This window comes from Catharus ustulatus, chromosome 4 (genome assembly GCF_009819885.2).
Source record: "Catharus ustulatus isolate bCatUst1 chromosome 4, bCatUst1.pri.v2, whole genome shotgun sequence".
In the NCBI taxonomy this organism is placed as follows: domain Eukaryota; kingdom Metazoa; phylum Chordata; class Aves; order Passeriformes; family Turdidae; genus Catharus; species Catharus ustulatus.
The window spans coordinates 14,227,239-14,241,491 of NC_046224.1; the positions used below are offsets into that span (position 1 = coordinate 14,227,239).

Sequence of the window (14,253 nt, forward strand, 5' to 3'; positions counted from 1 at the left end):
TTAATACACTATTGGCATAAATAAAGATAGCAGAGAACTGTCTGGATTAAGAAGTCAATCCAAATTTATGAGGGTGGACAACTTTTTTCACAATCACATAAATAAGATATTATGCATGTCACTACTTGTGGTGTATCAGGATAACCTGCAATTGTTTCAACTGTAAGACTACAAGCCTGAGAAAAAAGTTAGATTATTTCATTAGAGGAAAGATTTTACTGGAATTTGAGACAGTTACCTTTTAAATATTTATTCAGAATGTACTGCAAGCCATAAAAAACTGTTTCTTCATATTTCACTTTCTTTAATTTGGAATTTTCAGTCTTCTTTTCACGACATTCAAAGTAGGAATATACTTTGCTTGTGTTAGGTGGATATTGCTTGTAGTGTGTAACCTAGATCAAGAAAAATTTCAGTAAGAACTCAAAACATCACTACAAAGCACAAGAGAAATCATATTTGTACATTAAAGCTTAAAAGTAACTCCTAGCTCTTCTGGACTATTTATCCATTCACATTCTACACAAGCATTGAGGGAATTTCCAGGTTTTCAACCTCCTTCAATTTTCACTTCAAAAGACTGTCTTCCCTCTGTAATTCTTTCCTTCTTTATCAAGTCTTCTTCCCTGAGATTAATCTTCCCCTCCCCTGATGACTTTGCTTTGATTAACTGGGAAAGACACTGGCTAGGATTTTAGGAGCAGCACTGAACACCAGTGTGCCAGGTCAGGTTTTGCTCTACCACACTTTGGCTAAGCCTAATAGCTGCAGGAAGCACAAAATTCCATGCCACTACCAAATAAATACCTGCTTGTGTTTGACTGAAGTTTCGAAGGCTACCATGCCACAGCTGAGATAAAAGCCACCCCGACAGAAGGCGGCTTTGGCACTGCCCTTTATCCAAGTGGCCATTCCCTGAGGGCAGAGTGGGTCTCAAGCCCTAGTTACAGCAAAGCAAGTTTATAAATCTGCTGCAGCCAGTAATGCTGTTAGAACTTAGGTTTGTACCTCCCTACAAAGTTTGTTAGATGGACCTTTTTCCCAAATTAGACAAAGTTCATGTTCAAGATAACGGAAGCATGAGAAGTTGCAGCCTGTGTGTATTACATGGAAACTGGTCATGAAACACAGAATGTTATGCTGAATTCAGCTAATACAGCTTTTCAGAGTTCCTGACAGTAAATCTAGCCAGAAGTTTACTTTGAGTAATAACAGCATTTGAAACAAGTACACCCTAAACACTTAGAACATTAAACCTGCAAAATTTCATCTCCTAACGTGTAAAAAGCAAACACCATGCGAAATCCTTAATTCCATATTAAATAAAAAGAATACACAATGACAGGAACTTCGTACTATCAATGTTTAAATAACAGAATATACAAATCAAGGTAAGACATCCCCAAAGTTGAAGGTATCAAGAGTTTTCTTAAATTATGATGAGAAGTCTGTGAACAAATCTATATATACATTACATAAGGAAAGACTATTTCTACAGCTGACAAAGCATACATCAGAAAGAAACTCAAATGGTGTGAAACTCATGTCTGAATTTCTTTCAAACTCCCATATTTACAGGTTAGAACATGAATTCATTATAGGTTTCTTGCTGTAACTTACTCCAAATAACCTTAACATTTTCTGTTTCAAATACCACAAGGAATTGGAAAAGGGATAGTTTGATCACTTCTCACTTCTTGTCCCAATTTTAAAAATATATCTGTGACATTCTGAAAAAAAAATACTTGAAGGTTGCTTTACCTGTATTCCTAAAACTGTACCTTAAAGGATTTTAAACTAACAGTTTTCCTTCTCCTCTCAAATATAATTACATTTAGTATTTCACTCAGTTTGGACAATGCACTACTCAAATGAATTTTTTGGTTCTCCTATACCAGCACAAGGCTATTATGGTTGTGTTTCCAATGCTGCAAAGAAACTTTGAAGAAAGGTCAATTTAAAGATCATTCTATTGTCTTTACTTGTAGGAGGTTTACAAGGCCAATCAAATAAAACCCAAGCTTGTCATTGCATGTTTTCTGCCTTGACTTCAAACAAAGCATGGCACCACAGGCATTTAATGGAGCACAAACCTATTCTGTTACAATTCCACAGCCACTCAAAAGCAGAATGCTTAAGAGTAGCAATGTTAGACCCGAAGACAAAACCTGGCTTTTAGATTTAGTTCTACTATTAATAAATGTCTCGCTTCACAAATTATAACATGCCCTTTCCTAGTTCTATGCAGAACTTCCAAGAAGGACATCACACTGCCAACCTGCAGAAAACTCTCTGCATGGTATCACCACACTTAAAGGAAAACACACACATCATCCTCTCTTCTTCACTATGGGGCAGCTGAAAATAGGCTCCATTTGACATCTTTCTAACTAATGGGTATATGAACACACACATACATATATGTATACAAACCCTTTACAAGAAATTGTATTAAATGCACTCTAAGAAACAGATCCTGTAACAAACCCTTAGAATGCTCATGAACTGTAGAGACACAGAGAGTGGGAACTCCTTCCTTCCCACTGGTGTCACCAAGGTAAGTTACAGAAATGTCATAAAAAATTTTGCTTTTCACGACTGGGACTGGACTTTTCAGTTTGAGATTTCAGAGCAAAGGCTCAACAGAGCCCAGCAGCTGCAAGTGTACACAGGAGATGTCCCAGGACCAATTCTCCAAATGAGCAAGCTCAAGAGCAAACCAAAGCAATGCTGCTATTCTCATCACAACAGCTGAAACTAAACAATGAAAACTGTATCTGCACAAGATAGGATACTAAGGTTTCTTTTAAAAAGTTTATACAACCTACCAACCACGGGCAAGTTACTGAAGCCAACACTGTCACCTCTTCTTATCGTATTTAGGGACTCATTCTAGCTCTGCTTTGAAGCATCATCACAAAACACAGTGCTCTGGCTGCAAACCAGAACTTGAGAGCTGAAATCAGGCTGAAATGCTAACAACTTTATCCTTTATATAGCATACCTGGGGACACAGCTCCTCCTGACTACCTTGCTGACAGTTTCAACCTAAAAAAACCCCACTCAAGTTCCTCAAACATTGCATCACAAGTTTAGCTATCTTTTCTGACATAAGATCAGATCTTAATCTAAAAATACATACTAGCTAGTGTCCAGAAAATAGTTCCTTCTAGGAATTCAAACCTATACGAAAAGTTTGTGTTTGACAGAAATATTTCATTGATTCAGTTGCTTTAAGCACTTGAAGGAGATAAGGAACTAACTTTGCAAGTCATATGTGTAGTATTCAATTATACTCTTCACACATTAAAATCTATTTAAACAGTGAAAATACACATCCCCTGTCAATTAAAATATTTACATCTGAGCAAATCTTACAGCTGTAACTTTAAACATGCTTCTTGTGACATTCCACAAAACTGTTAGTTTTATCTACAAAGCTGAGACACCCTTTTAAATATTACTCAATAATTAAAGGCACAACCACAATCTTAAAACTACCATGCTTACCAGCCACTGCTTACTTGAAGGGGGTTTATAAGAAAGATGTGAACATACTTTTTAGCAGGGCCTGTAGTCACAGGACAAGGAAAGATGGTTTTAAACTAAAGGAGAGTAGATTCAGACTAGATATTTTTTTAATTATGAAAGTAGTGAAACACTGGAACAGGTTACCCAGAGGTTATAGATGACCCATCCCCGGAAACACTCAAGATCAGGTTGGATGGGGCTCTGAGCAACCTGATTTAGTTGAAGATGACCCTGCTCATTGCAGAGGGGCTGGACTAGATGGAAGGGCCCTTACAACCCGAACTATTCTTTGGTTCTGTGTTGTACAGGTGTGCAAGAAGTTAAGCATAAGATCTACAACTCCTGCTGAGATATCTGGCCATCTGTTTTGCCTCCAAGCCCTCAGACAAGACACCACACTTATCAGAAATATCTGCCCACAAAATGTCACAGCAGCTGATTGTGTCAGCTGTCATTTCTGGACTTCCAGGACATGGGGAAATAATACCCATCTACCATAGTGGTGGTCAGGAGGTTTGGCATGTAGTGAAATACCTGGTGGTAAAAAACTGTGAGAAAAAAGATCAAGGTCTAGAAGTGAGAACAGTTCACAGAAGACACAAAAAATGCCACTGAAAACAGAACAAACTAATCAATAAGGAAAAGCCTGACACAATGCTATAAGGTGCTTGGATGATGAAAACTATGCTTCAAAAAATGCCTGACCCTTCCTTGTTGTCTGATGAAGACTTGCATCTTTCTATATCCTAAAGGAGAGTAGAAAGAACAACCAGAGGCAATGTACAATATTTGAAATTAAATTTTATGTGACTTAGAGATTGAGACAGTATTGATAACTCTATGCCTTCAGTTAGGGGATGACAGAAGCAGGACATGTACAGACGAGCTCTTGATAAGTAGGAGTGACTATAAAGTCAATAGGAAACCCCTTCTATTCAGGAAGAAAAAACTTCCTAACCAACAAACAGAAAAGCAAACAAAAGCCTCTACTGGGATTAAGAGACCCTTACAAGAAAACAACTCCCCCAAGTATCTTCAAAGGCCTTTTGATGTTTAGTTCAAAGGCTGTGGGTTAGGATTTGTCTATAAAACATATGACAAACAGCCTTGGAACTACTACCTACAAGATTATGCACTATGACTGAAATAGAGCACTTTTATTTCAGTTGTGAGAGTTCCTTATTAAATTTAATGCAAATAAAGGTATATTCTGAACAAAGAATACCTCAACAAAGGCTACATCAATTTAACTAAATCAAGTTTTTTGAGGAAAAAACCATGAAGCATGAATCGCATTTAGATCGTCTATCAAAAAACCCATCCTAAACATTAAGAGTTAAATTTTAAGAAAAATAAATTAATGGGTATTCATCATAAAACAGGGATCACTGAGATAAATGTTGCATTTTTCTAAGGTAGATAAGAAGACTTCTGACATAAAAATATAAATATTCTTACAGTCTACAATCTTTGTTCGACAAGATATTGCAATGAACTTCACATCAAAAGTTATTAAAGCCTATATAATTCAATCATTTGAAAACATGGACAAACAGATGTGATGTGAGAAGTCAGGTGTGGCCAAAATATCCACTGGTGGTTAATTCCTGGTGCTCCCCTAGGTCAGATGGCAACGTGAACCATCAGAAAGATGCTTCCAAGCCCTGTCTTCAGTGAAGAAAACAACTACCCAAACATCTATCCAGCAAGATTTTACCTTACTGAAACTCTCATGTGATAAGATGATACCAGTTCAAGCAAGACAGCATTTGAACTTTCTGGAGCTATTTTGAAAAATCCTTAGTGCAAAGTGGGTACAGAACAACTTGGTCACTGAACCCATTGTGTCACACACCACAGCCATGAAGAATCCGAGGGACAGGTGGCAGGTAAGCCAGGAGCAGCACGGCCTGGACACTGGGCCACTTGGCCAGGACACTGCAGGTGTGCAGCACAAGGGCCTGAGGCACAGGCTTGGTCACTGTACTGCAAGTCTTGATGAGCAAGAGATAGCTGGGGGATCCTCAGCCCCCAGTACACCTGCTGAGTGAGGTGATTTTAGTGCAGTCGTACTGCTGGTATTTACACTAGGGACACTTCTGCAAAGCACCCCAGGACCTCCATGAATTGTGGCATTACACATTATTTACAAACATTGTGGAAAGAGGCCATGGTATGAAATACTGCTTTACCTAAACCTTTAGGAGATTTATCCAACAGAGCAGCTAAAAGCAAAGTTTGCCAACAAACTACGTGGAAAACAACATTATTAGCAACAATAAGGAGATGGAGCAGGACTAAGGAGCAAAGGAACGGCCCTATCGGATACATCTCACTGGGATGAAATAACTAACTGCAGTTAGAAGGCAATGTGACCCTCTTCAGGAAAAAAAAAACACAACTGTGACTAACAGTTATATTCAACAGGGATGCTTTGGTAGCATTCAAAGCAATCACAGAAGAACTGCATACCACAACAGTGGAAATGAAAACCAAACTGAAAGCAAGTATGGTTAAATGATACATTTATTTGAACAAGACAGGAAATGTCAGAAGAACCAATCTTTAATAACTCAAGAGAAAGGGCATCCAACAACAGCAGGTAAAGTGCAAGACATTTTTAAGTGAGTTATAAAAGAAATCCAAGAGTCAAGTACAATCATACTATTTTGATTATACAAGCTTAGATTACCATAAGGGGAAAAAAAAGGCCTTAGACAGACCTTATTAGAATGCATAAGATTGAGACAATATTCAAGAACCAAAGTGAGAATATTTAGAGATATCTGCCCTTATGAGATGAGAGAGATAACCGAATGGAGGTTATGACTGAATGTTGACCTTGTACCACTTCTAATGTCTCTGTATCTGAGATCATCCATCCTTTTTTATATGTGTATTGAAAAATAAGAGGATCAGAGGTGAGAAAAAAGAATTTAAGAGATCAGTCAGTACTATGAAAAATAAGGAACGTCCACACAAGCAACTAAATTCTTATGGAAGCTGCACGTTATCAGCAGAGATGCCATATGTGACCAGGTCCACATTCCTTTAAAACACAAGGTTCAAGTGTAAGCACTGGAACTGATTGTATTCTAAATTTCTTAGACAAAATACAGTGCATTTTACAGTAGATTACTTTACCAATAAAGATTTTCATGCTTTTTGTTGTGGTTTAAACCCAACTGGCAACCAAGCCCCGCTTGCCACTCACTCACTCGTCCCAGTGTCACAGGGGAGAGAATCAGAAGGGTAAAAGTGGAAAACTCATGGGTTGGGTAAGAACAATTTAACAGGGAAAGTAAAAGTCCTCTGCACATAAGCAAAGCAGAACAGGGAATTCATTCATCACTTCCCATGAGCAGGCAGGTGTTCAGGCACTCCCAGAAAAGCAGGGTTCCAGCCCATGTAGCAATTACTGAAGAAGACAAATAAGACTACTCCAAATGTTCCCCTCTTTCCTCCTTCTTCCCCCAGCTTTATATACTAAGCATGGTGTCATGTGGTATGGAATATCCCTTGGGTCAGTTGGGGTCAGCTGTCCTGGTGTCCCCTCCCAGCTCCTTGTGCATCCCCAGCCTCATAGCTGGTGGGATGGGGCAGAAAAGGCCTTGACTCTGCACAAGCACTGCTCAACAAAATCAAAAATATCCCTGAATTATCAGCATTGTTTTCAGCACAAATCCAAAACATGGCCTTATACCAGCTACAAGGAAGAAAATTACCTCAGTCAAACCAACAGTTTACATCCAAGATTATCACAAAAGTGATGACAAAATGCCTTATGTTTACTATTTATACATTTGTGACACATCAGCTGTACTACTGCACATGCTGTGGTAAGTTTCTTTTTCCATAATGAAAAAGGAAAAACATTTACCTTTTCAACAATGAAAGCTGCAATGGTTCTAGAAGGGGTTGCTTTCCATTAATTTAAAAATTGTCTGAATACTGTACTGCTGCAGTGCTCCTTTCGAGCAATGGTGTCTTGGGGTTTGTAACAGGACCATGTGACTGCAAATCAAAACTTGGAAGATAATGAACCCAGAGAGCGTGAAGATTGCGTCTTACAAGGAGTGCCGAGCCAGACGCTTCCGATGCTTTTCCACTGGCACAATTACAGGAGATAAGAGAACACATTCACACTCCCACCACAAGATTTTAATTAAGAAAAAAAATATATACGGGCTGCTGTAAAGAATATTTTGCAGTCATTACGTACTAGTCAAACCCAGTAGGTTAAAGAGTACCCATGTCTCTTCCTCACATACCTCTAGCCTTCTAAATAAAGAATATACAGGCTGTCAGAGCCTAGAATAAACACACACTCACGTGAAGTGCTTCAGAAGTCAGTGCTCTCCTACATCCATGCAGAGTAATAGAAGTCATTTGAAGCGACAAATACTTAAAATTCAACATGTAAGACATACAGAGTTAAAACATATATTCTGGGTTTCCTTGAAGCATCCAGGAAGAAATTAATTCTGAAACAGATCTCATTTACAGTCTAGATAGCAAGTCAGCTCCTCCTAAGAGGTAATTGCATGGCAGCTTATTATAGCTATCAGCTTAATTACGAAACATGCCAAGCAATAGTAATAGATCTCACTGGCAAAAGCAAAATAAACTATTATTACTCCAGCAAACAAGGTTCAGCCTTTCCCCACTTGCAGCTCATGGTCCATCCAACCCAGGCCTGGCCCATGCCAATCACAGCTGTCTTCCCACTGGACAACACAGCTCTGCCAAGCTGATCCTCTCAATACAGTTTCAGACTGCATACACCCTGAAATATTTCTTGCCTGTGCAGAAATAAATAAACATAGGCTAAACAGAGCACTGGGAACCAAAGAGAAAGAAAATGCAGAGGAGGTGTGTCAACAATGTCAGACAAATGAGGCACTGAGTGCATGGACCTTTCACTGGGGAAGGGCAGAGAGTGAACAGAGCTCCACTGTCACAGAGGGGCAAGACTGCTATAGGGTATTGTATAATCTGTATTTAGCTAGCTATATGTGTGCAGCTATATAAATTGTGTCTTGCTACAGACACAAGACTAAAACATCACACAGCACGAACAGTGATTTTGAAGGAGTCTACTGATATCCCCTCACTTGCAGCTTTCTATCAACAAGGACTTTGGCTTCAAATACTTCCCCTTTTCAGTAATACCAAATCACTAGCAGAAAACTTCACTAATAGAAATGCCATTGCTATACTGCACATAAAGACAATGAGGTTCCCCAGAAAACACTGCATCGATAAATCTCTTGAGAGTCTCATGATCAGAAGAATTAAAAAGACTGCTGTTACTTATCAACATGTTGTTGCACACACACCACACCATATGCCCACGCCCAGACTCTGAGGGGATGGCATATAATTCCCAGCATACAGGAAGAATTACACTTTTGGGGGATTTGTAAAAGCTTAAGAATATGGAATAAAGTACACAGGAAGAAGAATCTAAGTGATGTAAAAACATTTTTCTTGTTATTGGGTTTACGGATAAACTATATAATTTGAAGCCCAGTCTCAAAATCCTGGAGCACTTGTACAACTGAGTAAGCTCCAGTCTATAATGGAAGCTTGGTACTGGAACCAGTGCATATTCACTGGGAGCTAAAAGAGTCACTTTACTTGCAATCAGTATGATACTCAGCAGTTTTCCAAAAACACTTTGAAGATTTTGAATATTTGACAATCTCTATTACTTAAGAGGAAATGTCCTATAATGCAGACGCAGACAGGGAAATAGTGTAGAAGGAGGGGAGGGTGGATTGGCTCTCAACAGACAAATCTTTGCCTACCAAATCACTTTGTTTCTGAAATTGTATAGGCACTAAACCAGTAATGAGTTGTCTTTTCACCCCAAATTTCCAACTGCAGCAACAGAGAACTGGGACACTGGAGCTACTACTCAAACTAACAAGTTGTGACAGATATGACCCTGAAGACGCCACAACTTTTTTCTGATGGACAACTGCCTAATTTTGGGTTGTACTGCTCAGTATGGTCTGTGCGTATTTTTTCTTTCACAGTTGTTTATTTCTATGTGGTTTTTGTCATCAACATTAGCTTGTATGGACTGGCATCTACTGCAACTGGATCACCATGTAAACTTCTGAGCTGATCCATGTTTTTTCTCAGTCTAAATGTTCTGTACAGACAGTTCTGCTACAGTCATGGATATAGTAGAACCATCTTAAAAAAAAAAAAAAAGAAAAAGAAAAGCTCCCCAATCAACTCTCACTTTTGCTTTAATTGCTAATAAGAATGTTTGGTAACTCCTGTAAAAAGCTTGACATTGCAAACTACCAGATATTTTAGTGCAATTTTACTGAAAGTGCTCCGCTAAGTGTGTTTCATTGATTAGGAAATGACAGTATCATCCACGGAGAAGATAAGTGATGTTTGCTCACATTACCTAACAAGATAAAAGCAGCTACTTGTTTAAGCACTGTTCAGAGACACTGGAGTTCCTAAGATGTGAAAAAAAGCACATGGAAAGACATATTCCAGATATGGAATAGCCCTAACAAAGCAAATGAGGGGGGCAAATGTTCTAAATATAATATTAAATGCTCCAAGTGCCACAGAAAACCTCATCCAAATTCGGTTTAAACTGGAAAAACAAAAAACAAAACACCTCAGACCTTTATTTGACCTCTTTAAGATTTCTACCACTCCTGGAATGTTACCAAGTCATCCATACTATGAAACAGGAAACAAAACAGAAACAAACTGGTTTTATGTCACTCCAGTGTGTCACACTACCACCAATCTCTGAGCACACCAGAGAATTAAAAAGAGTAGTGGGCAAATTAGATTTAAAGTAGACACTGTTTAAACCCAAGCCTGCAGTATTTAATGTGATTAAATACTCAGACATGGAAAAAAAAGTGTATCTTCCATATTTGAGTAAGTTAAATAACAAACACTTAAACCTAGTTCATAAAGAGCACTGCAGCCAGATTACACCCTGAATGGAAGCAGCTTTGCAAGCCCTCAGTCGCAGCGTCAGGATGCCCTGACTGAGCTGCTCCAAGATTTATCAGCATCTTCCCACCTTCCAAAACTCCTTCCCACAAACAGCAACCGTGAACTGTGAATAACTGTGAACTTTCTTTACAATAATGAAAATAGTAGCAATAGTAATAATAATATCTCTACAAGCCAACTTGGACCACATACTGAGGTTTGTACTTTGGCAGTTACTCAGTAACAAGACCTAGTCACAAGATAGCTTTTGCTTTTTCAACTCCTCTGTGCAGAAGTACCCTCACCCCTGAAACTCATCCCAGCAGCCCAATGTTCAGAGATCTACATACAACACAATAAATGTCTTACAGCGACAACCAGGACTGTTACTGGAGTCTTGTTTAGGCCACCCTCAACCTCGTGGACATTGCAATGCAGGTCCTGAAGGGAATAAGTGAGTGCTCCAGCCCAGGAGAGGCGGGCACTGTGTCCGGGCAGGCGGGGGGAGTCCCGCGGCTCGGGCCGGGCTGCGGAGGCAGAGCGCTGCGCAGGGGCAGCCTCGGGCCCGGGCACGCCAGGAGCGCCCGGGTCAGAAACCAGCGGTCGGAGCGCGGACACAGCGCCTGCACTTTGCCACTGCTGGCAGCACCGCTATTTCCAGGAAAAGAAGGGAGGGCCGTGCCGGGGGACTCTCCCCTCTCAACCAATACCTTGCCTAGCGAATGTGACACCGCAGCGGCCGGGAGCTAAGCGCAGGGCTACAAAACACGCATTTTGCGCCAGCCGGTTCCCGGAGCGCGCTGCATCACCGCCGGGCACACAACCGCATCAGCGACCGGCGCGAGTGGAGCAGAGCGGGAGGGACGGGAGCCGGGGGAAGGAAGGAGCGACTGCTCCGGGCAGCGACACGCGCGCCCTCTCCGACCCCGCGGGGCGGGGGCCGGGCAGCCCGGCGGGCCCGGACGATGCTCGGGGTCGGGCGGCCCCCGCCTCCCGCGTGCCCGCCATGGCCGACCCCGCGCCCAGCGGCGGCGGGATGGCGGCGCCCACCCCGCCCGCTTTCACTTTCTTTTCCGGCCCCGCCGCCGCCCCCCGGCTGCGCGGCCCCGGGCACCCCGCGGGGAGCGGCTCGGGGCTGCTGGGGGCCAAAGGGGCAGCACCGGCCAGGCCGCCGCCGTCCCCCCCGCACAGCCCGGGTGAGGCCGGGCACCCTCACCGGCTCCCCAGGGAATCTCCCAGCCCCAGCCGGACAGACACAGGGCCGGTGGCTGCGGGGCCGGCCTGGCTCGGGGCCCCCCCGATGGCGCGCCCCGGCGGGTCCGGTGCCCGCAGAGGTGACCCCCTCTCTCCCGCCCGACTGTCCGTGCCCACCTTGTACGAGTCGGTGGCGAGGAGGATGTTGAACTCGGCCCCCGTCGCAGCGCACTCCATGTCGCCGAGTCCCGGGCTGCGCCGCCGCCCGCACGGACAGGACCGGGCTGCGCCGCCACCGCTGGCGCTCGGAACCGGGGGAGCGCAGAGAGAGGGGGGCGGGGCGGAAACACGGGACCGCGGGCGCGCGCGGGGGCGCTGATTGGCTGCGCCGCTGTGCCGCCGCGGGCGGGGTCGTGACGTCACCGCTGGGGGGCGGGCCGAGGCGCCGAGGGGGCTGTGATTGGCCGCACCGCCGGTCGGTGCAGGGGGGGCGGCGGGCGGGGAGCGTCCCGCGCCGCACGTTCTCTTTCATTGGGTCTGGGCGGGGCCGGCCCGGTGACGTCACCGCGCCACCGGCGAGCGCCCTCTCGCTGTGGCGGCGCGCGCTCGGCTGAACGGGCGGTGGGGCCGGGGCGGGCGGGAGCGGCGCGCGCGTGCGCGGGGGCCCGGTTTCGGTTTTCGGCAGCCGCGGTTCCGGGAAAGGGGAGGCGGCGGCACCGGCACCAACCTCAACCTCCGCCCGCAGCTCCCCCGGCCGGGCCGAGCTCCAGGGCAGCCGCTGCGCCGTCCGGTCCCTCTTAGCAGGGGCTGATGCCCGTACGGGAAGGACCTCCCGGCCTTGCCGAGCACCCAGATCTCCATCCACCACTGCCTCGTTCGGCACCGCCTGCCTCAGTGGAAGAGCTTTTTGACAGAAAGTACTTCCGAGCCTTCTTTAAAGTTGCTGTTGATCAGAGATTGCATATAAAGTTACACCTGCTTTCCCAAAGCTTTCTTTTACACTCGCTGTAATTTTGGCTGGTATTCTAATTGGAGTAAATACTTGAGGGTTTGGAATCGTGTTTATCTGGTATTGGAATAGAGGAGGAGGCTCGGGTGACTTTATCCCTGTGCCAGCACCTGGCAGGGGCTGCAGCCGGCTGGGGCCGGGTTCGTCTCCCAGGGAACGGGAGAAGAGTGCTCGGCCTCAATCTGCCCCTGGGGAGGTTCAGTGGGGCACCAGGAAAAATTCCTTCCCAGAAAGGGCGATCGGACATGGGAATGGGAACGGGAATGGGAGCGGGCCCGGAGAGGTGGTGCAGTCACCGCCCCTGGGTGCAGCGCTCCGTGCCATGGGCTGTTCAGCCTAGATGGTGCTCGGTCAGAGGTGGGGCTTGGTGTCTCCAAGGTCTTTCCCGACCTAAGGGATTCTGCAGGTCCGTGAATCGGTCTGAGGTGAGAGAACACACTTTTGGAGCACGTAGCAAATCCAGCTCCTGTCCCAGCCATGGCTCGTCCACAACTGGAAGATGGTTGTCTCCCTCTTTGCTAGTCAGGCATACGGAAAAATAACTATTAACAATGCTTGGTTAGCCTTTTCTGTAAAACTATTCTTGCAAAACTATGAATTAAAACTTAGGTTGTTGTATAACTACTGTTTATTAATATGATTAAGAAACTTTGTGTTTCACCAGTCAGATTTTGATAGAAACAAGAATGTCCAAAAACATTGCAAAAAGTGAGGTTGGGAATGAGATCTAGGTATTTCTGACATCATTCTCTATAGATCCTGGTGTATCCATAATGTCCCAGTGAGCCACATTTATTTGAATATCTTTGTGAGTCCCTGTTGGTTTCAGCATGCTCCTGTTTTATGTGTTCCATGAGAGAAAAGCACACTTTTATATGTATATATATATATACATGTATATATATATACCTTGCCCAGAGTGACTGTGGGATTTCCCTCACTGGAGATATTCAGAAACCATCCAGTCACAATCCTGTGATCCTGTGCCATGTGCTCTGGGCTGACCCTGCCTGAGCAGGGAGGTAGGACCAGATACCCACTGTGTCCCTTCCAACTCTACCCATTCTGGGATTCTGGGAAACTACTTTCATTAGTTTTCTCAGGGGGGAAAGGGTTTCCCTTGAACAGGAAAAGGTCTGTGAAGAAGTTGGAAACATTAAGAGACTCCTTATATGAGGAGTTTCCTGTAGCTTTCTTCTGCCAGCTTGTTTGAGTGCTTTTTTCCAGCAAAATCTGCAAATAGCAAAGGGAATTGCTGTTATTGCTATTAGCCACCATGAACTTGCAACTACTTCTTGTCTTAGATTTTCTGCTTGCTTTTGTTCAGTCTTATGGACACAAAGTTATCTTCTTACCTTAATTCCCTCATCAAAGCAAAAAAAACCCTGAAATTTTTATTTTCTTTCTAAGGTTTCTCTGTAGCTCTTCCCCTTTTTATCTCTGTGTTGTTTGTTGCTGCATAGACAACACAGTCTGCTCTCTTCCACTGGCAAAACTTTTGTTAAAAGTGCTTGCTAGTTTAGAAAGCTGCTCTACTT

General features: G+C 43.8%; 1 protein-coding gene across 2 annotated transcripts in view; it reads right to left on the reverse strand.

Moving 5' to 3' along the window:
- The window catches only part of NAMPT (nicotinamide phosphoribosyltransferase), a 29,876-nt gene extending 17,844 nt beyond the window's left edge, over positions 1 to 12,032 (reverse strand). For both annotated transcript variants that reach the window (XM_033058152.2, XM_033058151.2), the window contains exons 1-2: positions 11,884 to 12,032; positions 239 to 395 (exon numbers count right to left, since the gene is read on the reverse strand). In XM_033058152.2, the coding sequence (XP_032914043.1) occupies positions 239 to 395; positions 11,884 to 11,943 (217 nt within the window). In that variant the 5' untranslated portion in view covers positions 11,944 to 12,032. The remainder of the gene's footprint in view (positions 1 to 238; positions 396 to 11,883) is intronic.
- Between the last annotated feature and the right edge of the window lie 2,221 nt (positions 12,033 to 14,253).